Consider the following 20722-nt stretch of genomic DNA (forward strand, 5'->3'; position numbering starts at 1 on the left):
CAGTGCTCACTGTGATAACAACCCCTTTATTAGAAAATAACAACCAGACAAGAGTGAAAAGCACAGGAAATCAAATTTTGAATACAAACTTGAGAAATTTCTGTAGTTCTGAGTGAAACTGGATGTGGGCAAAAGCCCAAATGATCAAATTATTTCTGAATCCATATGTATTGTTCATGCAACTATTCACATGCATTAACTTTGGTTTGCAGATGAAAAATTATCATCTGTTTAATACTGTGCAATGTCTAAATGTTCTACATAATATTGTAGAAAGTTAATGACCCCTTATTTGTAGAATTGTAGTTGCTATTCAAGAGACCCCAGTGCAATACTGCCAGTAAGCTTTCCATTGACCACTCACTTTTCACATATCTGTTCTTAACTAAAAGCACTTTTCAAGATGAAAGCTTATTTTTCCACCAGAATCCTCTATAGATGAAAAAAGCTGTATAAAAGGTAAAGGACAAAAAGTGAATATGTGGAATGAGGAGATCCACTTATTTTACTTTATCAATAAAGCATTCCTTTCTCCTGCTCTAAGAGGCTGCTTTATTTCCAGCTTCTCCACATAAAAACCATCATAGACATATACTTGAAAAGTATTTGGTTGATATTTGTTATGCCTAAAACTATGCCTTAAAAATAGTGGTTATCAGTCTTGAAAAAAAGAGTACTGTTATAATATTAGAAAAAAAAATCAGAAATTCAGGCTGTAACAGAAAGGCAATCATTATATTGCACAGAGATAAAAATACAGCAAATCTGTTGGCATGGGCTCAGGTTATAATTCCTACATCTCTAACTCCTAGCATTACAGAACAGAAACACAGAGAAAAAAAAAAAAAAAAAGTAGCAGAAAATACTCTCTTGTATTGGCTATACAGCCATACTCTGCTGTCTCACAAGGACATATTTCTGAAAAGTGCAAAGGTTAGTAATTCAATGGGTAGCAAAGCAATTTTTCTGAGATACTGAATTCCTGGCCAGTATCCTATTTTTCCATCCTTTCCCCATGACTTATCTTGTTTCAACGGATGAAGATGAGGATAAAGACAGTGACAGGTAAAGTTCAGAAAGAAGTAACAAGAACGTTCCCAGTAAAACAGGCAAGTTCCTCTCACAGATGAAGCAGTTGAGATCTTTCAGGACAGAGATCCAAGAAGCTAAGTTAAAAAGACAGCATGTCCTGCAGCTAACAGTCCCAGCATGGCTCCTCCTGCCTCCTTCTGCCATGTGATATGTACTGTCCCTTTACGTTTAAAACACATTTACCTGTTTGCATCTGCTCACTAATTCTTATGGGAAAAGTTACTTCACTGTCTGGCAGCCTTACTGCTTCATGTGTGAGTGATGACTGTCTGCAGAGCAGGGTGACAAACCTCTGAAACACCATACAGAGAACTGACCATTAGCAGGGTGTTGCCATTTTGTGTCCAGCCATTGCCCTGGCAACTAAATGTGAGCAAATTCTCCCTCTGAAACCCACATTATTTCACTCTTCACACTTCTACATCAATCTTAAGGTCTGAAAAATCTGCAGAGCATGTGTTGGTAGATACACTGCAGCCTTGTGGTGAGAACCTACCAGCATAAAGCAATCCTCAAGACAGACCAAAAAATGCCCCACACTTGTCTGCCAGTCAGGCAGTTTATGATATCTTTTACCTTCTTCCTTCCCAACCACATAGTCTAAGATCACCTACACCTCATGAAAGGTGCTACAACAAATACTAGATGGACATTGCCTGTTCCCTAACAGGCAGCTACATCAGGGAGAGCAAACTGCAATCACAAGCACTTATTGCAGTAGCTGGAAGAGTAAATTGGAATTATAGCCAAGAGAATTAGCTTTACCTCTTCATTCAATCTATCAAGTCTTGTAATTTGCACACTGTGTATTATCTCCTTATCTTAATTACATTTTCCTCTTTGCCATACACTCAATACAGTACTTCGGGCAAATTTGTTTTTCTGTGATGCGCTTCACTGGTTAAGTAGAGATCATATTTTCCCTTTTGTCTAATATTGTTGTGAAAAAGGAGTTCATTAACTTTGTATTTGATCGTATGAATATTTTTATATACTCACATACAAGCATTGGATAAGCAGTGGATAGAAGAATCACCAGTGAACCTCAAATTACATCTCATCTTTAGAATTGCTTCTTGACATTTTTAAAGCGTTCCTGGAAAAGTACTAGCAAGAGTTCTACTCAAAGCCCACAAAGGACGGTCCCACCTCTTGGCCTCTGGTGCACCACAGCAGCAACCCTGTCCACAAAAGCAGTTTTTTGAGCAGAGCACAAAGAAAAGCCTGAAGGCTACAACTCAAGCAATAGTTTACGATTAAAAAAGAAAAGAAGATTTACCTGGTTCAGATCAAAGATATCAAACACTCGCTTAATGTATAGATCTCCCTGTGGATCCAGCCCTTGCAGATCAAGGAGTTTCTTGAATTCATGCAGGCTAAGTTGCCCAGATGGGCACTCTCTCATAAATTTGCTGTAATAATGGTGCATCTCTGGGATAGGGCCATCACCTGGTAAAGATTCATTGGCACCCATACTATTATGCAGATGTCTCTTTTACTCTATTGACAACTGTATCTCCCAGTTTCAGAGTCTTGCACATCACCAGAACTCAGGCAAGTAACTGCATTTAAAGGGCCGCAGTAAACCTCTTACAGCTAAGCTTCTCTTTTTATTTAGTGACTCTTTGAACCCATGTGAGATTACCTTTAATGCCTGGTCCTAAACAAGATGGGATTTCATAATGTGGTTAAAGTAGAAGTTTAGATGCCCAGACTCAAATAATGGTTTGTGAAAATCCAAACTCCCACTAACTACAAATACACACATTAGAAAAATTGGGAGATTCTCAAAATGGTTGGCTAAGAACAATTAGCAACACATAAAAGTCTAATCCTGGACTGGCTGCAAGAAATAGTTATAATTTATGCCATAAATAAGGATGAAAAAGTTGAGACACCAAGTGGGCAGCTCACTGTTACATCTCCACTGTAGGAGTATTAAGCCTTTCTAAACATAATCTTTTGGACTCTTCCTTGAAGCACTTCTTACCATAGATATACTAGTGATCTCTTGCACCTGTGTGCAATTGCACCATATTTGCTCCATCAAAGCATGATTTCCAAGTAAAATACAATTTTCTGGTCATCAGTGTAGTGACAGATCTTGAACAAAAGAGGAATATTTTATGTGAATTTCTTCAACGAGAATCAGCTCAATCTGCTGATTAACTAAAAGGTCCCTTGTTGTAGGTCTGTGCTGTAGTCCTGCTTTTTGTTTTATAGCTTTCTAAACAGCTTTTTTTACAGGAACTGAATTATTTCTTCCTCTGTAAGATCAGGGAAGGGGCTGGGTATCAATAATACTTCTCTACTGATTAGCTTCTATATAGGGAGATGAGCAGCTCAGGGGCATTACTAGAGCTACAAATAGTAGTGTAAAACTATAGGATGTTAGAGACATAGGAACAAGGCACTCCCACTCATTCTTTTCATTTGCAATCACGTGGTGAAGTTAGAGTACAGTCCTGTGAGATGCTGAAAAACAGCAACGCCCCTCCAACTGAAAGAGGCCAGAGAGCAATCAATATTTCGTGGGACTGGGCCTATTTTTAAAGAGATTCCACTTGATCTTCGTGGGTTTTGCTAAAGCTCTCTCCACAGGAACACTGTGAAGTTCAATATCATATACTATATAGTGAGGTATATGGGTAAGAAAGCTGCACACTCCTCAGAAGTGCTCAAGAACTTATGAAGACTGAGCAGGAAGACAAACATTGTCCCGACTTCAGCCAAAGTTGGTTCAGTAGGCAGAGCATATACAACAAACTAGGTGGTCGTAATGCAGTCCTTTCACCAGAGACCAGCTCTGATTCCTAGAGCGTCTTCACGATGCCAATGATGGATTGTGGGGATGCACCCAGGTAAGCATGTGTCTGCTGAGTTTGTGGGGCCAGGGGGTGCAGGGAAGGGCCCCAGACTGAATGAACACTAATAAGGGAGAGCAGGAGAGTCCATATAGGACTTAGACCATATATTGGAGCTGGAGTCTCTGAGCTGAGGCAAAAAAAGGAGGGGGACATAATACCATCCCATCCATGCCACAAAGAAGGTCTTCTCTGCAGAAGGAAGAGCATCCTAGCTTATACCATAGCTTATATCCACTTCCTGTCTGCAGATGAGTGTAAGGTGGGGCAGTGGTAAGGAAGAAAAAGGAAGCAAGGACAAGAGAGGTGAAGGGAAATAAGCAGACAAACCTTTTGGTTATGCACAGTGACAAAAATCTCATTTTTTCTTCCTCAGTCATCATAACCTGCACTTAAAGCAGTAGACAACCACTGTGTCAAACACCACAGAAAGACAGAACCAGGTATCTGATTTAGGCTGCTAACTTCATGAAATGAGATTAGTTAAACACTGTCCTTCTCCTTACGTCTCTTCTCTCATTCAATGGCAGCTTTCTTCACGTCAATGGCATCTCTTCACATCACCTTCTCCATAACCTAGATCCCACTTAGGCAAACAGAACATGGGAGCTGCCCACATCAGTTGATCCCTCTCCACTCCCTCCCATATTTCTCACCCTTCCACACCAAAACAAGTCTAAGGAAAGCATATCCATGATGTCTGAGGCACGTGAGAAAGACTTCTGCATTGACTTAAAGATAGGGCCTTAGAAGTCAGACTTTTGTCAGATTTTGCACTTTCTCATAAAAAGCATGTAAGGAAATGTTACTTTAAAATCATTCCAAGTTTACTTTAATACTTGTTTTCAGGATTACCTGTTTTCATTTAATAACAATAACTAAAATATTTGTAAAAGACAGCAAAAATGCCTGAAGAAAGAGAGATCTGATTTATAGTTCACTCTCACAGCATCCTTCACCCCGAGTGAGGGACTGGAGCAGTATATAATAGCTAATATTACACCTGACAAAAAAAAGAAAAAAGAAAAAAAAAGTGAGTTTTATGGAGCACAAAAAGGCAAAAATTTATAGCCTGCTGCGTAGTTTGACAGCACTTAATAAACTCACAAAGTGTGTGCTGAGATAGTAGAAGTTCCACAGAAATTGCCTATTCCTGAAGCCAATGGCAATGGAACATTTCTACTTTTATAATCAAAGAAAAAAAAAGAAAAAAGAAAAAGGAAAAATGTCATAACAACAAAGAATTGAGCTGAAGAAACTAATATAGCAAAGCCATCTTAAAAGCACTAAAACAATGGATATAGAGACCACCATGTGTATATATATGTGGGAAGCCCAGTGAAGCAATTACAAATAAGCAATCTGTCTCAAAATGAACTGATGCTAAATTACAAAAATAAAATTTCAATATCTATTAAAATCTACACTGGAGATGGCAAGAAGCTTTCTGGAGCTTGTACAATGTTTTACGATTTAAGAAAGAAGTACATACCAGTAAGAGGGAGACCATGCACTTGCACTGAAAATGACAGTCCTATAATAAAGATTACTGGTTCCAGAACAGACTGCTGCAAAGCTGAAAGAACACAAGGCACACAGAAAATACACTCTGTAGGTAAAGCAAAATTGTCTCTGTAGGCAAATATGACACAACAAGATAAAAATAGATTCATGAATCCTGCTCTGAAAATTGTATTAAATCTCATCAGTTTTGAAAGGGATGATGCTATATGATTTCTTTACAAATTATTAAAAAAAAAAAAAAAGTAGCTCCTTTGACATAGGTTAAAAATAGTGGTTGCTCCTCTTTTTTGTTCTTCTCTTCACAACAGGGTGATCAGGAACAACCTTGATAAGAAAAATGGCAGAAAAACAATAAAGAAGACATTCTTTCTCACTTGGGTATTACGAAAGTGGTGGCAATTGCAATTGTAAAGAGCAGATACTGAATCCTTGTGTTGTGAAACAAGGTCACACATCTTCAGATTGTGATATATTCAACTGAATACTACCTATATGAAGTGTAAGACAAAAAATGACAGCTGTTAGTGCTTGAAGTAGCAATTACCAAGCATTAAATGCACTTGAATAAAAATCACATTGTTATCTTAAAGTTGTGTCACCCTTGCCTATTCACTTATTTGTCTTCTTGATTTTTTTAATCCATTTAGGCTCTTACCAATGCTTTTCCTTCCTCAACAATTCTTACCTGCCATTTGTTCTGAAAAGTGCCATTTCTCTCTCCTGCATGATTTGGCTTTGCTGCTGGACTTTGCCTCTCTTTTTCTTCTTGCATTCCTTTTCCTCCTTGTGCTTTGCTGCTATCAGATGATGTTGTACTGTTACTGAGAGCCTATAGACACCTGCAGCTGCTGTTTATCGTCACAAGGCATCTGTCACTGCTTGTTTGGGTTGTAAAGGGGAGCTACCTACAAAGCACCACGGAAAGCCACATTGCAAAATTTCTCATATCCCTGTCTAGCCGTCTGAGTTAGGAGCATACTTCCCTTTTTCCATCCTGTCACCTTCCACCATCACTGCCATCTCCGCACATGCATATAGCTACTTCTCATCCCTTTCTCACCTCCTTCTTAAACAAGAAAGCTTTGCTGGTGAAGCAGGTTTCTAGCAGGACATAAGCTCCAATCTCTCTTTCAGGAAGGAGAGGATTCGCTAAATTCCTGCTAACTCTGGCATCAGGAGCAGGAAAAGAAGGGTTTTCACTGTTTCCTATGGTTTCAAACCATGGTATATGCATCAAAGTATGTAGGGATAGGTGTAGTTACTTGATTATTCTTTAAATGAAAATGCCAATCAAGCAGCAGTACAACTTTGTCAGTTAACGAAGTTCTTTCTATGCCTTCTATTATATGCCTACGTACAATGAATTTCTTGGGATTGTGTTTAAAACAGAAGGCAGTGACCATTTAAAAGTACATCTACAGAAGCCTTTTGTGTTTGATCCCTTTGTATACTACTATTACAATATCTACGGTTATTCCTGACATGGAGATTGTAAGAATAGATACATGTGATATAGAATGAATAGATACATGATACAATGATACATGTGCAGCTGATGAGATAAGCAATTGTGCTTACTTTGTGTGTAGTCTAGCCTAGGCTTTTTTTGTCATTAAATTACACACTTAAGAGATACAATTCTGCTGATCTGGTTAGCTACACACTACAGCACACCAAGGTCTATAAATAACCAGCAGACCGTGCATAATGATATAACATCTTATACTTAGTGCAGAACCATTTGTAGTGCAGCTGTTTTCATTTGAAAGATAAGAGGTTACATCAGGCTGGTGGCCAGTCACTAGCAGGATTCCCAAGGGCACCATTTTTCAGGCCAGTTGTCTTTAAAGTGACTTGGATACAGGATTTTGAGTGGTCCTGTGTGGGGCCAAGAGTTGGACTCAACTATTCTCATGGGTGCCTTTCACGTAGGGATATTCTACGATTCTACTCTGGCACTTTATGTAGACTTCCAATTTGTACTTAACACAATAAGAGGCCCCTTATGAAGCTGTTTATTTTCATCAAAGTTTCTAGTTGCCAATAGAGGTATCCTTCTAAGGTAGATCTGCATACAGGTTCAGGAAGAGTTTCTTTTTGAGTCTACTGCAAATTCAATGATTTTCCTGAACTGGCAAGAGCTTAGAATCATAGAATCACAAGGTTGGAACCTACAAGATCATCTAGTCCAACTGTCTCCTCATCACCATTGCCACCACAAGCCCTAAACCACATCACGCAGCACGTCATCCAGACGCCTCTTGAACACTGCCAGGGACGGCGACTCCACCACCTCCCTGGGCAGCCATTCCAGTGCCTGACCACTCTCTGAGAGAAAAAGTTCTTCCTTATGTCTAATCTAAACCTCCTCTGATACAACTTGTGGCCATTACCCCGTGGCCGCAAATTGTATTAGAGGAGGTTTAGATTAGACACAAGGAAGAACTTGGGCTTGGGCTGTGCCTTGTTGCAAGGGCATCAAGGAACTGCTATTAGGACTGGTAAGTTCTGATTGAAGACAGAAAAGCAGTGTGAATTGTCCTGATTCCAAATGGAAGAAACAAAAAGATCCCACAAATCCCTCAAATAGTCATATGGTGATAATCTGAGGAAAACCAATCAAATACTTGATATTGGAAAAAAATTAAATTTAATATCAGTTTCCAATTACCTGTAACTGCCATTAGTTTATTAAAAAAAAATCATTTTCAATTTAGGTTAATAAATTCTTCTTTCAAGAGTTCCAAAAATCTTTGCATTAAGGGTTATATATCTGAATTAACTCCAACCCCAATTATATTTTGATGCCACAGGCTGTTTTCATAAAGGATTTTGGCTTAGACAAATTGATTTTTTCCTGTTAGTAATGTTACATATAGCTCTTTAAACAACTCTAAATCATCGCTGCTTCTTTTTATCTGCCTACGCAGCACAGCTATTTGGAAGAACTTCATCTATTAAAGCATCCTTAATTTTCTTCCCCCACCAGCAAAAAAAAAAAAAAAAAAAAAAAAAAAAAAAAAAAAAAAATCCACTGAGTTAAGCATTTCAGAAGAGAGAAAATATAGCCAATAGAGAGAGACATCAGTAAACATTTAATTAAAAGGAGAGGTTGTCTTCTCTAATTAGGTACCGTTGCTTTGATCAGAGATGCTCTCCTTGTCGTCTTAAGCCTTACCCAAGCCTAGCAGGCACCGAGCAGCTTGCATCTCCTAGTGGCTGCAGTTAGCAATGCAATAGTTTGTTACTACTGCTAAAAAGCAGTTGCAAATTAGTGATGAGCACTTCCTGTCCAAGTGCTCTCCTAAGCCTGGGGGAAAAGTGAGCTCTGTAGCGTGAGACCCTAACATGCCATTCCTGTTCTCTTCTTTTTCCTCTTACTGCAGCTTGGGAATCTACCACATTTATTCCCACATGGTTTGGCTTTTTTTTTGTTCTGGTGTCAGCTCTGTTTCTGGTGAAGAATGAGTCTGTCACTAAGATTTTAACTACGTTTTCAATACTTCTTCTCTGCAACCTGCATTTCTGTTTCACAAGGGTTTGAATTAATATACTAAGAAGAGATCAGACATTATTTATTCCTCCCACTCTTCAAACAGTTATTTCTCTCTCTTTAAATGTGTACCTTGTTTTTGTTCTTTTGATATACGTATTAAATATATATATATTTAACTGTTTTCTTATTTCCTCTCCTAGAAGACTGGTATCAGCTTTATTCTTGTCTAATCCTATTTTTTATTCTACTTTATTTCACCACACATCTCAATTCTTTCAATGTCTCTTCTACAAGAAATAACATTATCTTGGAAATTCTGATTTATGGAATTATTCAAGTTTATCTTCCTCCCTTGATTAGACTTGCACATTCCTTCTTGGTTATTTGTTTTTTTCTTTGTTTTTTCCCCAGGAAATAAATATTCCATACTATTGCTCCACAAACTTTCCAAATGAGAATAAAAACAGATAATAATAGGTAATAGGATAAAGAAAAAAAAAAAAAAAAGATTCATTGTAATGATCCAAATATGCAGCTGAGGAAGCCTGAAGAGATTTTGCTTTGGAAACAGTGGGGAAAATAATTTTTTAAAAGAAGAGTGAAAAAGAAATATTCACACAACATTTCAACAGTGAAATTGGGGAATTTGATGCTTTCAAGACTCTAGGCCAATCCTACTTGCAAGGAATCAAATATTATTTGGTAGATTTCTGAAGAGCTCTTCTCTTAAATAACCTCAGTGACATAAGAAAGAATACAACAAATCAAGTTTTCTCCATTTAAGCAGTGTTTTAGAGCTACTGGAAATTAATGAGAAAAAGAATCCTGGTTATCTATCTCTTCTTATTTGTTATCACTAGGCCAAAGTCTTCTACTGTGCATACTAACACATGCATTTCATGATGAAAATAGTCCAAGAAAGTTTCTTACCTGGTCCATGTAAAAAATGTGAAACACTTGCTCAAGATATCAGTTTGTCCGAAGGTTTGTATCACAGAAACCATGTGTTGTCTTAAATTCATGGAGAGCAAGTTATTCAGAAGGTCAGTCGTTCATAAAGCTCTTGAACCACTGTCTTTTGTTGCTACAAAATCATCAGCTGATTCTTTGGCACTTATAACATCGTCCACTCTTCTTCTTCATCCACACCACACTGAATACTTTCACAATGCTCCTGTGTGCCCTGGCTTGCTGCCAGCTAGAACTGAACCACAAGGAGCTGCAAAACTACCGTAAACCTCTCAAAGATCCCTGCAGATCTAGATTAGATAAAAATAGAAACTCCATAGGATCATCCGCTGTGATCCGTCTGAACCAGACGGATTTGTCAGTAAGCATATACTTCTCCCTTGCCAGAGCTACCTTGACACCTCAGTGAGTTAGTTCTCAGGGCTCAACTTGCATCTGTCTTGAAGACATGAGATTTTTGCTTGTGTTGTGCACAAACCTGCTTCAGGTTTCCAGCCTTGGTACTCTTGCAAAGCTTTCAATACTTTGAAAGTATTGAAATTGAAATTATTAAAATTGAAAGTATTGAAAGTATCTGGCTGTGATAACTTTTGAATGCTTCACAAGCAGCTAAATGGTGCTGCCATGTGCTTTGTTTGGATGGCTTCTCTTTCAGCCCTTTGGAAAACAAGGAGAAAAACAAATCCTGCAAAATACTAATAATATATATTGGGACTGTAGTGTATGCTAGAACGTGTTCATCCAACTGAAAGACCATACAGAACATACTGGAAGATAGCAATGGCATTAGAAACAAATGTTCTGAAAATCTCTCACAAGAGATATCAGGTTATTTCAGTAAGAGAAGTGGTGAAATTCACACATGAGAATGAAAGTATATAAATCACTGCTAGTGAAATTTAGGAGAGGAACATTTTAATTGAAAGCAGACTCTTCATGACTCTCCAATTAAAGTACGTGCTTTGAATTTGACTTAGATCCTATCTAACCCAAGAATGAGTTAAATACTTACCACATCATCTTGAGGTAAAAAGAACTAGGAATATGCCCTTATATATCTATAAAATTCTGAAACAGCAGAAATAACAGAAGTGTAATCAAATTGCTTCATTTGCATAATCCATTTAACACTCATGTTCTGTTCACACAATCTCAGATAATGCAGTGATATAAACTAGAGTATTTAAAGCATGTATCAGAAAGTGGAAGTTGATAAGACTACCTCCAGCAATTTCGGGTTCAGAGAAAAGTTTGCAGTACACTGATGTCCGTTATTTGCTTGGAATCTCAGTTCTTAAATGCCAAACACATACAGCAAGATATTAGATTGCAAATTTGTTTTTGCATTAAATAACATCAAAGATCTGGCAAGTGATTTTTGCCATCATGGCAATAAACAAAATCTGGTCCTCTGGCAGAAGAAAAAGTAACATATAGATTTTAGAAGAAACAAACAAACCATCCCTGCAGTTTGCAACTTTGAAATAGAATTGCATCGCAGTAGGCAAGACAGTCTGAACAATAATGAATAACTTTTGGCATTTCTAAATGCTATGACACTTGAGAATTTTGATTTATAAGAAATTTCTTTCACAAACTGACAAAATACATACTTCTTTATTCTATTAAGAAGTAAACAGTTTCTGCTGACCAAATGAGGTAGGCTGATTTTCCACTGAAGAGGAGGGCAGAGAGCCTTGGTTTTCCTAAGGCGCAAAGAGCTGAGTCATTTTGTAATAAGATCCTTTGGCTCAGCAAGGAAGGGAGTCTTAAGCTGGATTTTTGCATTAAGACCAGAATCCAGAAGACAAATGCATTTTGACTGTATAGCACATAAATCATACTCCTGTTAGGGAAGCGTCAATATGGTCAGAATGATCAAAAACAGCATGAGGATACCATTTCTGAGAAAGCTCATTGCAAACCATAAAAATGCCCTATGAATTACTCTTCACGTGGCTGGTATGCCAGCAGGTCACTGTTTCATATAAATTGGCTGAAGATTGTAGAATGACTTCACAGGAAACATTCATTACGTCAGATATCACATCAAACGAAACAGATCCAGTGTGAATTCCAGAAGAGAAGCTCATGAAATGCTGGCACATGGATAGAAAGCTCCTCATAGAAACATAGAATTACCCAAGCTAGAAGGGCCCCACCAAGATTACTCAGTTCAACTCCGGGCTCCATCCAGCACCAACCAAAATCCAAACTCTGTCTGAAAGCAGTGTCCAAATCTCCCTCGAACTCCAGCACTTGGGACCATGCCCACCGCCCTCTGGTGCAGGCTGTGTCCCTAACCCCCCATCGCTGTCACACAGAGCAGAGCTCAGCACTGCCGTTCCGCTCCCTGTGAGGAGCTGCAGCCGCCATCAGGTCTCCCCTCAGCTCCTCTGCTCTGAACACACCCAGAGACCTCAGCTATTCCTCATACACTTTGCCCTCTGGACCCTTCTCCACTTTTGCAGCCCTCTTTGTCTTTTTCACATTGTGGCACCCAATGCTACACCCAGTGCTGGGAGTGAGGAAGTACAGCACAGAACACAGCAGGACAACCCTTTCCTTTGCCCAGCTGGCAGCGCTGGGCTTGATGCACTCCAGGGGGATTTTACCCTTATATAAAGGGTTTCCATTGAGATGCTCACAAGACTTTACGTAAGAGAAGACTAAGACTAAGTAGCAGCTCATCTAGATGTTGCGTGCATCTGAATCTTTTGTAGCTATACTGTTAGAAAACACTGGAGTTCAGTTAATGCATTTCCTTAAGCTACTACATTACATAAATGGATTGCTTAAGGAGAAAAATTTGACAGCCTTTTATCTGGGAGTAGATGTCACATTTTTAGTAACATTCCCAACTGCAAAAAGATAAAGATGGCACAATCTCAGGTATACGGCTATTGTAAATGTGTGCTGACAACCCTGCCTTCTAAGAAACCTTTCCTTGCCTTTCTGCTGCAACAGCTCAATTAAGAAAACATACAATAAAATCTATGCCTCAGATTACAGTAGCTAATGGCAGACTGTTAAAACATCTTGCAGAACTGGAAATGAAGATCAGATCTTTAGCTGGAGCTTATTATTAAATAATGAAGTTAAGAGCTTAGCATATGCAGTTTTATAGGGGATTTTATGAAGCTCTAAAGGCCAAATTGTTGTTTAATTTCATCAAAATGGGGGGAAGACTTCCAAATAGATAAAATATTGAAACATCTTTTTCTGTCTAACATGGAACATTAATTAAACAAGCTCTTCTGGGAAGAGCAAAAAAAAGCTACATTTATGTAGATTCTGTCTACTCCTGCTATATCTCTTCACCCTGGTGCATCAGCTCCACTCTGTATTTTCACCAGGCAAAAGAAAACTGCCTGATTATTTTTCCTGCCAGCTGCTGCTTTGAACAATGAATAAAAGCAGAATTCTGTATGAGTGGGGCAATTACTGTGAGTTGACCCTGCTACCCAGCTGCCAATTTTAAAACAACTTTAGGATCAAATTTGTTGAAATTTCTAGTCTTTGAAATTTCACTGAAGTATGCCAAGTAAGTAAAAAGCTATAGATTGACTAGAACAGGGGATTAGAGACTGCTAGATGGGACCAGGTAACAATAAAACTTTGATGTGTGTATAATGTGACAAGTTTAAGGAACTTAACATTCATCAGTTAACTTGAGCAATCTACTCCTTGGGTGCTAAGCTACTTGGATGGTAAAGGAAATTCTGTGATCCATGATTGTAAAAAACAACCAATCAATTAAAAGACATCCCTATTTTTAAAAAGCTGTCCCCTTCATAGATTGGAGTCTGTCTTCTTCTTTCTTATAACACCTCTATGGATACTGCTACTAGGTCTCCCCAAAGCCTTCTCTTCTCCAGGCTGAGCAGCCCAGCTCTCTCAGCCTGCTCTCAAAGGGAAGGTATTCCATCCCTTGGATTGTTTTTCTGGCCTTCCTCTGGAAATGGGTTTGTCCTTATACTGAGTGGCTAGCTGCTTTGGCCAAAATACTTTTTTCTTATGGAATCACCCTAGACATGGAAAGTTATTCTCCATAACTATAATTTGTTGGATTTTAATACTTGAAGTATGTAAAAAACAACAATCATCCTTTATAATTACATTATCAATACCATGAGCATTATAAACAAGTGAAGAAAACTGTTACAGTTTCAATCATATTTAGTAATTCAAGGGCTACAAATATTCAGAGAAACTGAATGAAATGAGGTGGTAAAGAGCAACTTTAAGTTTTGTGACCTAACTTACTGCCTGCCTGTACTGGTTTCACCATTTACTGAGTAGAATGGGTATTTTCAAAGATAAGGACCAAAGTCAACAGAGGTGACAAGTTCTTATTAGCATATCTGTTGGAGCAACACTATTCCAAAAGATGCTTTCTTCTCACCATCTCTCACTCAGTTTTTCCATACAAAGAGCCCAGTTTCCTGATGCCTCTAGTTGGTCTTGCACTGGTATGTTATCTTCTTCACAGAAACCTGATTTGAAGAACTGTTTATTTCACATTCTGGTTTTCTGAAAAGTAACTGAAGGTCAGGGCTCAATTTTCTGATACAATAATGCTTTTACTTATTTATGTAGTAATCAGTTTTCACACCATAATGGGCTCATCCTTTCTTTCAGCTGGAAGCTGACTTTGATTGTTGTTTTACTATTGACAATTCAGCCTAAATGTAATTTTAGTCAAGGACAAACACTTCTGTAGGGGTTACAGATGACTCTCCACTTCTTTTGTAGTATTTAATAAAATGACACTTTGGCTCAGAAAGGAACAACAAGGCACAGTTTTCCATATGGGTCTCATAGCTAGAAGAAATCCAATGAACTTTGAGTTGGAAGAACAAATTATGGCAGCACAACCAACAGCTGCTAGAAGCCCTTGGGTTCACTTGGGATGTTAAAATTGGGAAGAGGGATTAAAACTAGACAAATGTGTCTTTGGGAAAGGTAAATAGACTGATACCAGTTTAAGCCATTATAAGGTGCTCAAAAAGAGTATAGAAACATTTTATCTGGTGATGGAAGAAACCCCATTGCATCTCTGTTGCACATTCTTAAAGCAATAACACTGAGTGATGCAGTCTAAAACTTAGTGCTCTAAAAATATTTTTCAAGTAAACTAATGTAAATAAACTCCAAATTACAGAAATACATGTAAAACGATAAAAATCCATCTTTCAATGGTGAGAAATTATTCAGCACATATCAGTGGTGAGAAATTATTCAGCACATAATAGAATATATGCTATTTCCAAAATATATAGAATCATAGAATCACCAAGGTTGGAAAAGACCTAAAAGATCACCCAGTCCAACCGTTCACCTATTCCCAACAGCTCCTACTAAACCATGTCCCTCAACACAACATCCAGTCTTTCCTTGAACACCCCCAGGCTCGGTGACTCCACCACCTCCCTGGGCAGTCCATTCCAGTGCCTGACCACCCTTTCTGAAAAGTAATACTTCCTAAAGTACTTGGAACAAAGCATTCAAAATTATCTGCCAGACATTCACATTTATTTGTCAGTAGTTTTCCGTTGAATCTTCAGCTTGACTTCCATTACCTCTGAATAGCCAGCACTACCAGCACTGTAAGACATACTGCTGAATGCATCAAGTGGTACAGCATAAGAAAATCGTGAAATTAAAAATGAATTCTTACCTGATTCATGTCAAAGGTGTGAAATACTTGTTCAACATAGCTGTTAGCTTCTGGAGTAAGTCCTTGCAGATCCAAGACGTGCTTAAATTCATGCAAACAAAGTTGCCCAGATGGGCACTCCTTCATAAATTTTGTATACCAGTGGTGAATTTCCATGGCATTAATGTCATCGGCTGACCCAGAAGCACCCATAGTGTCAAACATACCAAGTAACCTTTCTCAGTATTTATTCATCCAAACGTTCACTCTTGCTTCCCAACAACAATCATTCAAACACCAGCTCTGAATCTGAGAGCTACTTTAAACCTCTTACAGAGTGCTACCAATATAGACTAAGTAAATATAGCACCCTAGCAAGATTACCAGCGCCCAGTTTCAGAGCACCATGTTTTTATTAGCTAATCACAGTCTTTGTGCACAGTCAGTCTGCAGAGCCTTGGGAGGACATGAGGACACATTATGCTGTTGGAAACTGTCGTGCTTAAGCTACGTGACGTGCCTAACATTAAGTAAGCAACACAGAGGGATTTTGAGAGTAGATAAAGAACTCTTTACAGTAACTTGTGGAGTCTTGATAGAAACTAGAACATCTAGTAACCTAAAGATTGTATGGGTTGCACTCAGTTTCTCTTCTCATTCTTCCTTTTCCTGGGATAAGAGCACAAAGGACCATATACTGAGTATACTAGAGGACAACAGTGTTGACCAAGTCCTGCTGTGAGATCTGATAATGCATCTGTAAGAGCTGAAAGGTCTTTATGTAATAGAAAGCATGTAAATTATGCTGTGGTGATTTTCAAATACTGCCCTTAAGTAAAGCTTCCCCAGATAGTTCTTCTATTCTTATTACAATATTTGGATAATATTTTGGGTACTTTTTGGACAGCTGTCTTATAGCAACTGACTTCTCATTTTTAACACTACTGTATATACCTCAGACCAAATATAAGTTTTTACCTTAAATGCCAAAACTGTAAGATAATTTGACTTGGATAACCTGAAGAAACTGAAAGTTCTTGTACGCTAAGCATAAAAATCATGCCATCTTCTTCAGGAAGCTGTTCTACAAGCTCTGAATCTTGTCTAAGCTGCTGTTGTCTTAAAAATATCTCCCCCACTGCCACTGCTCCAGACAAAAGCTTGTCATAAAGTTGAATACTAATAAAATTAATGGAGATAACATCATTTAAACTTTATATTGCCTGGTCTCATAAGCATTGGTTTGTATAAGAAAGCAGACTGATAGAGTAGAGATGGAGAAAGGTGACCTGCAGTAGAGGGAGTGTAAGGTTGCTTTTTTTGCATAGAGATATGCTTGCAGGAGAACACAGTCCAGCTCCCCATGAAGTTATGTGTGGCTGCATGAGCTCAATTTTCATTGGGGAAAAGAGTCAGGCTGGCCTAGTTGTGAACAGCCAATGCAACAGTCACTAGAGGCAAATCTTTAACAAATTTGATTTCAAAACTGCTAAGAAATTAAATGCTACTTTGGTCAGGCCACCAAACCCAGTTTTCAGGCAACACAAGGGACAAGCTGTGGCATACTGGTTGGGTGGCATGATTGAACTTGGGCCAAGCTGCCTCTGTATGTTTTGAGGAAAACAAAGTTAAGAGTAGTCTGCATGCCTTCATACACGCTCACTTGGTCATCTGGTATACTGAGTTCTGTTTAAGTCTTTATGCAAATAAAGATTTGAGATACACTAATGTAAGATAAAATGGCAAAGAAAAGGTAGCTTGAAGTAGCAGCCTTCAATCTTTTCTCTGTCATCAAATCTAAGATTTCCATAAACTGAAAATGCCAACACAGAATTTTTCAAGTGCATACCTACTAAATTTCTTATACAACAAAAAGAAGAAGCATTTTAAAGCTCAAATATAATTCAGACTTCCATTTCTGCAAAAATAACAGGCACATTCAAAGTAAAACAAAAACAACAAAGTTTTCAACTTCCAGAAATGATGCATGACTTTTTTTCCTCCCAATATAAGGCTTGAATAAAAGATTCTACAGTCATTCTTGTACATTTTCATTTTCAAACACAATTCTAAAAACTGACAGCATAAATGTAAGTATCAAACTAAACCAACTCAGTCCTTGAAAACATATGGCATGGAAGAATCTACTAAATCTGTTGTGTTTGTTCTTACAGAACCAAAAGTTAAAATGACAGAAATTCACATTTTAAGTAACTCTTCAAAATAATTATCAAGCTCTGCTAAATAAGGTATTTGAGAAATAAGAAAAAGAATGAAATATTGAACTTTAACATTTAATAAAATAAGCATCTGAACAAACAAGGCATGCTTATTAGCAAAGGACATAATTTAAAAAAGGAATAAAACAAAATGGCCAGAAAACTAGAAACAGCAGTGCAATAGTCCAGGAAAAAAAAAAACCAAAAAACATGCAATAAGAATTGAATGCAAATAGGAGAAGATGGTTTCAAAAGAGTTCTTGTAGGCCATGTTGTGTTGGAATAGCTTTACTGGTGATTTGTAGTGATTATGTACATACAGAATAGAAGGGTTATGTTGGCAACGTTTTTTAGCAATTTAATACTATCCTTGTTTCCACTCTGAGGAAAACAGACTTCTCTAGTTAAAACACAATTTTCTCAGACTCATTCTACTTCTGCACAGCCAGGTTATTGTAATTCCTCATATGTACAACCCAACAAGCAAAGTCCAGAAGTATAATGATGCAGAATTCTGAGGTAGGTCCTGTAGACCTACAGGTATATGTAATAGAGAGAAAAGCAATCAGAAGAAGAAAGGAAACACAGAGCAAAGACACTGACAGAACTTAGAGAATGTATAACCTTACAAGAAAGGATGGAAAAAAATGAATTGGATGCCATAAAAGAAGTACACAGCCTGGAAAGAAGAAGCTGAGCTTATACACATCAGGTTGAAAATCAGAATTTAATTCCCAAGGTCTCCTCATTTGAAAGACCTCAACATCAACAGTTGCGCACTGAAAGCTATTGCTGGAGTAGTGCTTGTATCAAATATGTCCCATATGCTTAGCTTTCCCTGAACACAGATAGAAAAAAAACAAAACAGGTCAACTGTAACCTCTCAGCACTGTGCCATAGTACACCCTGCACTTAGACCTTCATGATGCATTGGAGAGATTCAAGATTACTAATACCATTTGTAAAATAAATGCCGTTGCATCTCTGATAAAGTGCCTCGTTAATCTTGAGTTTTTTATGCATGATGCAATGAAATATAGGAGAAAATACAATGAAGCATTCGAAAACTAAAATTGCAGACAGTGAAACACATGACATCATGACAGACATCATGAGATCTCTCACAGAGAAGCTTCAAGAAAGTAAACTCTAACCCCATTATAATCCTCATAGAAAATTTTCAGTAAATCTCTCAAAGAGTATATATATATATACTATATATATATATATATATGCATCCCCAATTTCTGCAATTCACAGGAACAAGAAACTTGCACTTGAAGGATGTAGAAAAACAGAATCATTTCGAATTTTTAGCAGATACCATTGCTACAGTGACAACAAACTTACCTGTAACCAAAAAACCTGCAGGTCACTGAACTGAAATATCTTATTTTCCTTTGAGCTTAATGCACCTTATCTAGAATTATTTGAAAAATCCTTGGAAAAAAAAAAAAAAAATTGGCAAAGGATCACTCTCAAAACCCCAAATGTTTGCACAATTCTACTGTGGAACAAAGTATAACAATTTCACTTGCCACAAAATGCTATGGGTTCAAATGGCAATTAGACAACTATGTGAGAGAAAAGTCCATGAAACCCATTTATTGACTTTGTTATAGGACTGAGCAGCCATGGGCTTCAAGAAACAGGGTGACTGAGGAGAATCTGTTCATCAGGAATATCCTGGTCATTGCCAGAAGTACTTCTGAGCTGACTAGCAAGTACAGCTATTTTTATATTCCAGACATGGACCAGAGAACATTTAATTGCCTTATCTTTATCCAGCTGGTGTTCAGGCTGAAGGAATGATGAGCAATGATTTTGGAAAAAAAATAACATGTTTCTGAAGAAGGTTCTATCCTAGATGGATGTCTGGCTGCAAGATGGGCAATCCCAGCTTATTTCTAATTTGTATGTTTATTATAAAAGCATTGATGTCAGTTATTTTTTTCCTTATAGCTTTCATTTTTATCTGCCCATCATTTTTTTTCCAGTGTGCTCCTATGTAAAATTACACAATTCTGAATTTACAGTAATAAGCGTGTAAATTTCTGACTTATTACTGTGCTAAGTCCTATGTCTGTTCTGTAAATGGCCAAAGCAAACCACATGGAGGAATTTGACTGCTATCAAAGACATACATACACAGACAAAACTGAGTGTCACTGATACCAGCTAGAAAGAGAACAAAATCAGAAGAGTTGTGACAGTACAGACCAAAAAGATGACAAGATAGCAATTAACCTATGATTATTTTACTTATATGTAATCATTTTATTAGCTAGTTATCAGTGTAAACATTAATAGATACCTCTTGAAATTAATTTTGTAAACTGTCTCTAAATGGTTTGTGAGATTACTCAACTAATATTCTAATTCTACTAAAGCCCTTTACATAAAGAACTAAGGTGACATCATTGTCCTTCTGGAACTCTTATACAACACTGATACCACTTTATCTTTCAAAAAAAACCACAACAAAACAACAAAACACAACAAAGCAGAAAACAACTAAACTCATCCCATTCCCATCACTTCATGGGGGGAAAAAAAAAAAAAAAAAAAAAAGAGGCAGAACAAATAATAAAAGTTATTACTCTTTTAAAAGCATACCAAATATTGTTTAATTAATGCCATGAATTAATGCTTAAAAAATGATTGTACGAATGAAACCGAACATATGTAATATGCTCAATGCCACTATCCCTGAGAAGAAATCTTTCATTTAATAAATAAATCATAACTTGATTTGACAGCACTAATTACATTTAATCTGTCACTCTTTGCAGGGGCAGAGTCTGTGATTATCTAAACATCAAGATTAGTGCTCTGTGAGAAGGGATTCACAGCACACAAAACATCGTGTTCCTCCTGAGTGCTTGGGCACAGAGAGACT

At 37.6% G+C, this 20722-nt stretch overlaps 1 protein-coding gene across 1 annotated transcript in view; it reads right to left on the reverse strand.

Annotated features, from left to right (window-relative positions):
• The window catches only part of GUCA1C (guanylate cyclase activator 1C), a 33581-nt gene extending 17764 nt beyond the window's left edge, over nt 1-15817 (reverse strand). The window contains exon 1 of the mRNA XM_042810751.1: nt 15626-15817. Within this exon, the coding sequence (XP_042666685.1) occupies nt 15626-15817 (192 nt within the window). The remainder of the gene's footprint in view (nt 1-15625) is intronic.
• Nucleotides 15818-20722: the final 4905 nt, after the last annotated feature.

This window comes from Centrocercus urophasianus, unplaced genomic scaffold, assembly GCF_019232065.1.
Source record: "Centrocercus urophasianus isolate 14NV4802_14NV808 unplaced genomic scaffold, USGS_Curo_1.0 seq_12, whole genome shotgun sequence".
NCBI lineage: Eukaryota > Metazoa > Chordata > Aves > Galliformes > Phasianidae > Centrocercus > Centrocercus urophasianus.